This window comes from Melopsittacus undulatus, chromosome 25, assembly GCF_012275295.1.
Source record: "Melopsittacus undulatus isolate bMelUnd1 chromosome 25, bMelUnd1.mat.Z, whole genome shotgun sequence".
Taxonomy (NCBI): domain Eukaryota; kingdom Metazoa; phylum Chordata; class Aves; order Psittaciformes; family Psittaculidae; genus Melopsittacus; species Melopsittacus undulatus.
The window spans coordinates 207,869-216,590 of NC_047551.1; the positions used below are offsets into that span (position 1 = coordinate 207,869).

Below are 8,722 nucleotides of genomic sequence, written 5' to 3' on the forward strand. Positions count from 1 at the left end.
TCATTCCAGTGCATCCTGGTTACTCCCAGTTCATCTCAGTAACCTCCTGGGTACATTCCAGTTACCTCCCACTTCATCCCAGTTACATCCCAGTCTATCTGTGTTCATCCCAGTCACCTCCCAGTCCCTCCCAGTCCCTCCCAGTCCATCCCAGTCTATCCCAGTCCCTCCCAGTCCATCCCAGTCTATCCCAGTCCATCCCAGTCCATCCCAGTTACATCCCAGTCTATCTGTGTTCATCCCAGTTACCTCCCAGTCCCTCCCAGTTACCTCCCAGTCCCTCCCAGTCTATCCCAGTCTATCCCAGTCCATCCCAGTTACCTCCCAGTTACCTCCCAGTCTATCCCAGTCCATCCCATTCCATCCCAGTTACATCCCAGTTCCTCCAGTTTCCCCATTCCCAAGAGCAATAAAATCTTTGGGCAGTTTTCTATGGACAAGCTCCAAAATGATTGACCCAAAAATGGTTTTTTTGAGCCCAAAAAGGGGGAATTGACCCAAAAATGGTGTTTTTGAGCCCAAAATGGGTGGCTTCAGCAAAAAATGGGTTTTTTTGAGCCCAAAATGGGGGGAATTGACCCCAAAATGGGTTGTTTCAGCCCAAAATGAAGGGGATTGACCCAAGGGGTCAGGAGGAGGGGGCGGAGCCAAGGGCGGGGGGCGGGGCGGCGCATGCGCGGTGGTCAGGTAAAGGGACGCGCTGTGGGCGCAGCCATCTTGGGGGCGGTGCGCAGGCGCGGGAGGAGGAGGTGTGGCCAATCGGATGACGTCATGTGAATGGGCGGGGCCTTCAGGAGGCGTGGCCGCGCGTGCGCGGCACTTACGTAACGGGACTCACGTGGCGAAGGGGCGTGGTCACACGGAGTGACGTCAGAGCAGAGGCGGAGCCTCGCTGCAGAGGCTCCTCCGCGCATGCGTGCCGCTCACCGCACACAGCTCCGCGCTGGGCGCCGCCATCTTGCCGCGCAGCGCGCAGGCGCGGCTGGCCGGAGCCCGCCCCCTCAGCGCGCCGGGGGCGGGGCCTCGCTGAGGCAGGAGCCAATCAGGACCGTCCGGGGCGGGGCCGCGCGTGCGCAGAGCGCGGCCATGGAGGCGCTTCGGGCCTGGCTCGTGCCGGGGCTGATGCCCGAGAGCTGCTTCGAGGAGCTGGTGATGAGGCTGCAGCCAATGCACGGTACCGGAACCGGAAACGGGGGCACCGGAAACGGAAACGGGAGGGCGGAAACGGAAACGAGGGGAACGGAAAGGGGGGGTCCGGTAACGGGGGGATATCCGGTAACGGGGGGGACCGGAAACGGAAACGAGGAGGGACCGGAAATGGGGGTGGGGTACGGTAACGGGAGAGGCATCCGGTAACGGGGGGGGTGGAACCGGAAACGGAAACAAGAGCACCGGAAATGGAGGGTCCGGTAACGGGGGGGTACCGGAAATGGGGGGTGTGAATCCGGTGTATCCGGTTCCGGTGTATCCGGTAACGGGGGGACCGGAACCGGAAACGGGGGTACCGGAAATGGGGGTTACCATATCCGGTGACCCCTGCCCTCAGTTCCCTGCCTCCGGATCCTCGTGAGCAAAGTTCTCGGATATGGAATCGTGGCCGGATCCGTCCTGGGTGAGGGGGAGGGGCGGGGGGGGGGAGGGGGGGATATGGGGGGTGTATGGGTCGGATATGGGGCAGATATGGGGGGTGTACGGGGGGCTATGAGTGTCTATGGGGCAGATATGGGGCAGATATGGGGGTGATATAGGGGGTCTATGGGGGGGATATGGGTATCATCTATGGGGCAGATATGCGGTGGATATGGGGTTCTATCGGGGGTCTATGAGGCTCTGTGGGGGGATATAGGGGTCTATGGGGGTCATGGGGGGTGATAATGGTATGGGGGGGATTTGGGGTCTCTGGGTGGGGTTAGGGGCTGTGTGGTCCCTATGGGGTATTTATGGTGCTCTGTGGGTCCCTATGGGTCTCAATGTCTCTCAATGTCTCTCTATGTGTCTCTATGTGTCTCTATGGGTCTCAATGTCTCTCAATGTCTCTCTATGTGTCTCTATGTGTCTCTATGTGTCTCTATGTGTCTCTATGTGTCTCTATGGGTCTCTATGTGTCTCTATGGTCTCTATGTGTCTCTATGGGTCTCTATGTGTCTCTATGTGTCTCTATGGTCTCTATGTGTCTCTATGGGTCTCAATGTGTCTCTATGTGTCTCTATGTGTCTCTATGTGTCTCTATGGTCTCTATGTGTCTCTATGGGTCTCTATGTGTCTCTATGTGTCTCTATGGTCTCTATGTGTCTCTATGGTCTCTATGTGTCTCTATGGGTCTCTATGTGTCTCTATGTGTCTCTATGGTCTCTATGTGTCTCTATGGTCTCTATGTGTCTCTCTGTGTCTCTATGTGTCTCTATGTGTCTCTATGGTCTCTATGTGTCTCTATGGTCTCTATGTGTCTCTCTGTGTCTCTATGTGTCTCTATGGGTCTCTATGGGTCTCTATGTGTCTCTATGTGTCTCTATGGTCTCTATGTGTCTCTATGGTCTCTATGTGTCTCTCTGTGTCTCTATGTGTCTCTATGTGTCTCTATGTGTCTCTATGTGTCTCTCTCTATGTGTCTCTATGGTCTCTATGGTCTCTATGTGTCTCTATGTGTCTCTATGTGTCTCTCTCTATGGTCTCTATGGTCTCTATGGTCTCTATGGTCTCTCTCTGTCTCTCCCCCAGTGAAGCTGCCTCAGGTGCTCCAGGTCCTTGGTTCCCGCAGTGGTTCCGGCCTCAGCATCCCTGGGCTGTTGCTGGAGCTGCTGGCGCTGGTTGGGAGCGTGGCCTATGGCTGCTCCAGAGCCTTCCCATTCAGGTATGGGGGATATGGGGTCCTATGGGTTCCTATGGGGCCTATGGCTGCTCCAGGGCCTTCCCATTCAGGTATGGGGGCTATGGGGGCCTATGGGTTCCTATGGGGGCCTATGGGTGCTCCAGAGCCTTCCCATTCAGGTATGGGGGCTATGGGGTCCTATGGGTGCCTATGGGGGCCTACAGCTGGGGCAGGGCCTTCCCATTCAGGTACGGGCACCCATGGGTGCTATGGGTGCCTGTGGGTGCCTATGGGGAGGGAGCACCCATGGGTGTCTATGGGGTGGGGGGCGGCAGCACCCATGGGTGCCCCCCATAATCCCCCCTCCATTACAGTGCATGGGGGGAGGCTCTGTTCCTACTGCTGCAGACCATGGCCCTCGGCTTCCTCATACAGCACTATGGGGGTCACACAGGAAGAGGTAACAGGGGCTATGGGGCAGCAATGGGTGCTGGGGGCTATGGGGCAGCAATGGGGGCTGTGGGGCAGCAATGGGGGCTGGGGGCTATGGGGCACCTATGGGTGATGGGGGCTATGGGGCAGGAATGGGTGATGGGGGCTATGGGGCAGCAATGGGTGATGGGGGTCTATGGGGCACCCATGTGTCTGTGTGAGTGGGGGGCTATGGGGCAGCAATGGGTACTGGGATCTATGGGGCACCCATGGGTACTGGGATCTATGGGGCACCCATGGGTACTGGGATCTATGGGGCACCCATGGGTGCTGCTGGTTCACCCCATGCTGCTCTCTAGGGCTGCTGCTGGTGGCTTCCTATTGGCTGCTCCTGGGGGCCCTCCTCTCCCCACAGGCCCCCCCCTGGGTCGTGACCTTCCTGCAAGGGGCCAACCTGCCCATCATCATCCTCAGCAGGGTGAGGGGCACCCCCATTGACCACAATGGTTCCTTCCCCCCCATTCACCACAATGGTTCCTTCCTCCCCCCCCCATTGACCACAATGGTTCCTTCCACCCCCCCATTGACCTCAATGGTTCCTTCCTCCCCCATTCACCTCAATGGTTCCTTCCCTCCCCCATTTTCAATGGTTCCTTCCCCCCATTCACCACAATGGTTCCCTCCTCCCCATTCACCTCAATGTTTCCTTCCCCCCCCATTCACCCCAATGGTTCCTTCCTCCCCATTGACCACAATGGTTCTTTCCCCCCCCCGTTCACCTCAATGGTTCCTTCCTCCCCCCCATTCACCCCAATGGTTCCTTTCCCCCCCATTCACCACAATGGTTCCTTCCCCCCCCATTGACCTCAATGGTTCCTTCCTCCCCCCCCCATCGACCTCAATGGTTTCTTCCTCCCTCCCCATTGACCTCAATGGTTCCTTCCCCCCATTCACCCCAATGTTTCCTTCCCCCCCCATTCACCCCAATGGTTCTTTCCTCCCCATTCACCCCATTGGTTCTCCCCCATTCACCCTAATGGTTCCTCCCCATTAACCCCAATGGTCACCATCACCCCCATTAACCCCAATGGTTCCTTCCTCCCCATTCACCTCAATGGTTCCTTCCTCCCTCCCCATTCACCTCAATGGTTCCTTCCCCCCCCCATTCACCCCAATGGTTCCTTCCTCCCCATTGACCCCAATGGTCCCCATCACCCCCATTCCCCCCCCTGGGGGGTCATGTCCTTACTGCCCCCTGTGCCCCCAGCTCCTTCAGGCAGCCACCAATTACCGCCAGGGGCACACGGGGCAGCTCTCAGGGCTCAGCACATTGCTGCTGTTCGGGGGGGCCCTGGCGCGAGTGTTCACATCCCTGCAGGTGAGAACTGACCCCCCCCCATGGACACCCCCACATGGAACCTCCCTATGGGCACCCCCCTATGGAACCTTCCTATGGACACCTCCCTATGGAAACCCCCTATGGGCACCCACCTATGGACACCCTCTATTGACACCCCCCATGGGCATCCCCTATGGACCCCCCTATGGGCACCCCCATGGACACCCCCTATGGAACCTCCCTATGGACCCCCCTGTGGACCCCCCTATGAGCATCTTCTATGGAACCCCCCTATGGGCACCCCCCTATGGGCACCTCCTATGGGCACATCCTATGGGCACATCCTATGGGCACCCCTATGGGCACCTCCCTATGGGCACCCCTATAGACACCCCTATGGACACCCCCATGGGCACCCCCTATGGACCCTCCCATAGACCCCCCCTCCAATTCCCTTTCCCCCCCCACTTTGGGTCCCCCTAAATCCCCTTCTCCCCCCCCCTTTTTAACCCCCCTTTTCACCCCCCTTTTACCCCCCTAACTTACCCCCCTATTTACCCCCCCCCATTTACCCCACAGGAGACCGGTGACCCCCTCCTGGCTCTCACCTTTGCCTCCTCAGCCGCCTGCAATGGGCTCCTCCTGGGGCAGCTCCTCTATTACCGGGGGGGGCACAGCCCCAAACCCCCCCCCCGGCCCAAGATGGACTGATCCGGACACCCCCCCCCCCCATGGAACAGACCAAGGGGGCGGGGTCAAACCCCCCCCCATTGATAAAATGGGTTTTCAGTGGGACTCCTTGTGGGGTTTGGGTCATTTTGGGTCGATTTTGGGGCATTTTGGGTGGGTTTGGGGCGTTTTGGTGGATTTGGGTTATTTTGGATGCGTTTTGGGTCATTTTGGGCGGATTTGAGTCATTTTGGGTGGATTTGGGGTCATTTTTGGGTGGTTTTGAGTCATTTTGGGTGGATTTTGGGGCATTTTGGGCAGGTTTGGGTCATTTTTGGGTGGATTTGAGCCATTTTGGGTCATTTTTGGTGGGTTTTCGGTTATTTTGGGTGGGTTTTGGTTCATTTTAGGCAGGTTTGGGTCATTTGCAGCACATTTGGGCTCAGTTTCCCCCCGGGAGGACCAAGGTACCATAGAGGGGGGTACCTGGAGGACTGAGGGGCACTTCCGGGGTGTTGGAGGACTAACAGATCATAGAGAGGAAGCCCTGGAGGACTGAGGGGCGCAGGCAGCCTCTTGGAGGACTGGTACATCATAGAGTTCCATTGGAGGACCGTGATACCATAGAGACGGCTCCTGGAGGCCTCCCCTACCATAGAGTTCCATTGAAGGACCGCGGTACCATAGAGACGGCTCCTGGAGGCCTCTAAACCATAGAGTTCCATTGGAGGACCTCCATACCATAGAGACGGCGGCCTGGAGGACTCCATTACCATAGAGTTCCATTGGAGGACCGCCTCCCCTCCACCCCTCCCACTTCCGGAGTGGGCGTGGTCTCCCATCACGTGACCAGGCCGCCACCATGGTGCGCTGGGGCCGGGGGGGGGTGTCCGGGGTGGGTGGGTCAGTGGGGTCGGGCACGCGCGTGACCCCTGACCTCTGACCCCCAGAGCGGCGCGCTCACGCAGGGCCTGGAGCGCGTGCCCGCGCAGGTCGGATACCTCGTGATCAGTGACGGAGCCGTCCTGGCGGTGAGGGGGAGGGGCGGGGGGGGGGGGGGGATCTGTGGGGTCTCTATGGGGGTCTATGGGGGGATATGGGTGTCTATGGGGCTCTATGGGGTCTCTATGGGTGTCTATAGGGACACTATGGAGGTCTATTGGGGGGGGCTATGGGTCTGTGTAGGGATGTGTGTGTTTCTATGGGGTCTCTATGGGGCTCTATGGGGGGATATGGGAGTCTATGGAGGGGCTATGGGGGTCTGTGGGGTTTCTGTGGATCTCTATGTGTCTCTATGTGTCTCTATGGTCTCTATGTGTCTCTATGTGTCTCTATGGTCTCTATGTGTCTCTATGTGTCTCTATGGGTCTCTATGTGTCTCTATGTGTCTCTATGGTCTCTATGTGTCTCTATGTGTCTCTATGTGTCTCTATGTGTCTCTATGTGTCTCTATGGTCTCTATGTGTCTCTATGTGTCTCTATGTGTCTCTATGTGTCTCTATGGGTCTCTATGGTCTCTATGGTCTCTATGTGTCTCTATGGTCTCTATGTGTCTCTATGTGTCTCTATGTGTCTCTATGTGTCTCTATGGGTCTCTATGGGTCTCTATGGTGTCTATGTGTCTCTATGGGTCTCTATGGGTCTCTATGGGTCTCTATGGGTCTCTATGTGTCTCTATGTGTCTCTATGTCTCTCTATGTGTCTCTATGGTCTCTGCAGTCCTCAGGTGAGCTCCAGAACGATGAGGTCTCTGCTGGTCTCCTCTCATCTCTGGTGTCTGCAGCTGCAGGACTGAGGCTGCAGCGAGGGACAGAGCCCCCGTTCAAGCGGCTGTCGGGTGAGGGGGGATGGGGGATGGGGTCAATGGGGTGATGGGGGTTAATGGGAGCAATGGGAGCCCCATTGACTTCAATAGGTCCATGGTGCTGTTCGCCCTGATGGCCACAAGGCGGCAGCGTTGCCATTGACTCCCATTGGGTCCATTGAGTCCCATTGATGCTCATTGAGTCCATTGACTCCATTGAGTCCATTGACCCCATTGATCCCCATTGATTCCCATTGATGCTCATTGACTCCCATTGCCCCCCATTGATCCCATTGACCCCCATTGACCCCCATTGATCCCCATTGACTCCCATTGCCCCCCATTGATCCCATTGACCCCCATTGACCCCCATTGATCCCCATTCACTCCCATTACCCCCAGTTGTCTTCGGGGATCACTCTCTCCTCGTCACCGTCTCAGGACAGAAGCTGTTTGTGGTGAAGCGTCAGAACCACGTCCAGGAGCCGCTCACCGTCTGACCCCACTGACCCCCACTGACCCCCACTGACCCCCATTGACCCCCCCAACCCCCATTGACCCCCATTGACCCCCATTACCCCCCCATTGCCCCCAATTAGCCCCCCATTGGCCCCCATTGACCCCCCATCACCTCCCCATCACCCCCCCATTGCCCCCCCATTACCCCCCATTATCCCCCATAACCCCCCCCATCGCCCCCCATCACCCCCCCCATTGCCCCCCCCATTGACCCCATTGCCCCCAAGGCCAGGCCAGCTCTTTATTGGCACAAACACAGTGACAGCAGCTGAATAAATATCCCATAATAACCCCTTGGCATCTCTATGGCATCCTTATGGCATCCCCGTCCCAGTATGGAGACTGGGAACACTGGTCCCATTAAGGGCCATGGGGGACAATGGGGCCACTGGGACCATGGGGGTCTTGACCCCCCCCAGAGCTTGAGCACCCCCCAATGGTCCCCAATGGCAATCCCATTATCCCCAATGGCAATCCCATTATCCCCAGTGGCATTCCCATTGTCCCCAGTGGTGTTCCCATGGTCCCCAAAGGTGGCACCAGTGGCCCCATTGACAGCCCCATAGTCCCCAGTGGTGCCCCCATTGTTCCCAATGGCATTCCCATTGCTTCCAGTGTTGTCCCATTGTTCCCAATGGTATTCCCATTGCTTCCAGTAGTATCCCATTGTCCCCATTGATATTCCCAGTGGCATTCCCGTTGCTTCCAGTTGTCTCCCCAGTGTCTCCAATGACACTTAAGGGGTCCCCATTGGTGTCCCCATCACCCCCATAGCCCCATAACCCCCATAGCCCCATAACTCCCACTGCCCTGTAGACCCCATTACCCCCATAACCCCCATAGTCCCCCATAACCCCCATAACCCCCATTGCCCCATAGACACCATTACCCCCATAACCCCCATTGCCCCATAGCCCCCCATACCCCTGCCCCATAGCCCCATAGTGCTCCATAGCCCCATATCCCTGCCCCATAGCCCCATAACCCCCACAGCCCTGCCCCATAGCCCCATAGCCCTGCCCCATACCCCCATAGTGCCCTATAGCCCCATATCCCTGCCCCCCAGCCCTGCCCCATATCCCTGCCCCATAGCCCCATAGCCCCCATAGACCCCCACATCCCAGCTCCCCATCCCATCCCCCATCCCATG

The 8,722-nt window shown here is 57.7% G+C and overlaps 2 protein-coding genes across 3 annotated transcripts; both read left to right on the forward strand.

Moving 5' to 3' along the window:
* The first annotated feature begins 1,067 nt into the window (after positions 1-1,067).
* MPDU1 (mannose-P-dolichol utilization defect 1) lies at positions 1,068-5,298 on the forward strand. 2 transcript variants are annotated; one of them, XM_034072252.1, is made up of 7 exons: positions 1,068-1,174; positions 1,547-1,612; positions 2,719-2,851; positions 3,184-3,269; positions 3,601-3,719; positions 4,509-4,619; positions 5,160-5,298. In XM_034072252.1, exons 1-7 carry the CDS (start codon positions 1,087-1,089, stop codon positions 5,289-5,291), a joined length of 735 nt encoding a protein of 244 aa, XP_033928143.1. In that variant the 5' UTR covers positions 1,068-1,086; the 3' UTR covers positions 5,292-5,298. The 2 variants fall into 2 exon arrangements, with proteins under 2 accessions (XP_033928143.1, XP_033928144.1); XM_034072253.1 differs by lacking the exon at positions 1,068-1,174 and having other exon boundaries at positions 2,724-2,851.
* A 734-nt stretch (positions 5,299-6,032) lies between these two features.
* LAMTOR4 (late endosomal/lysosomal adaptor, MAPK and MTOR activator 4) lies at positions 6,033-7,591 on the forward strand. The gene is made up of 4 exons (XM_034072255.1): positions 6,033-6,114; positions 6,200-6,280; positions 6,969-7,086; positions 7,456-7,591. The coding sequence occupies exons 1-4, from the start codon at positions 6,112-6,114 to the stop codon at positions 7,551-7,553; spliced, it is 300 nt and encodes a 99-aa protein (XP_033928146.1). The 5' UTR covers positions 6,033-6,111; the 3' UTR covers positions 7,554-7,591.
* Positions 7,592-8,722: the final 1,131 nt, after the last annotated feature.

Excerpts from the sequence above, each read along its gene's own strand:
- MPDU1 (XM_034072252.1), top strand. The coding sequence starts at position 1,087 with ATGGAGGCGCTTCGGGCCTGGCTCGTGCCGGGGCTGATGCCCGAGAGC. Across the intron at positions 1,175-1,546 it reads GAGGCTGCAGCCAATGCACG|TTCCCTGCCTCCGGATCCTC; the intron begins GTACCGGAACCG and ends CCCTGCCCTCAG. Across the intron at positions 2,852-3,183 it reads TCCAGAGCCTTCCCATTCAG|TGCATGGGGGGAGGCTCTGT; the intron begins GTATGGGGGATA and ends CCTCCATTACAG.
- LAMTOR4 (XM_034072255.1), top strand. Across the intron at positions 6,281-6,968 it reads GTGACGGAGCCGTCCTGGCG|TCCTCAGGTGAGCTCCAGAA; the intron begins GTGAGGGGGAGG and ends TGGTCTCTGCAG. Across the intron at positions 7,087-7,455 it reads CCCGTTCAAGCGGCTGTCGG|TTGTCTTCGGGGATCACTCT; the intron begins GTGAGGGGGGAT and ends CATTACCCCCAG.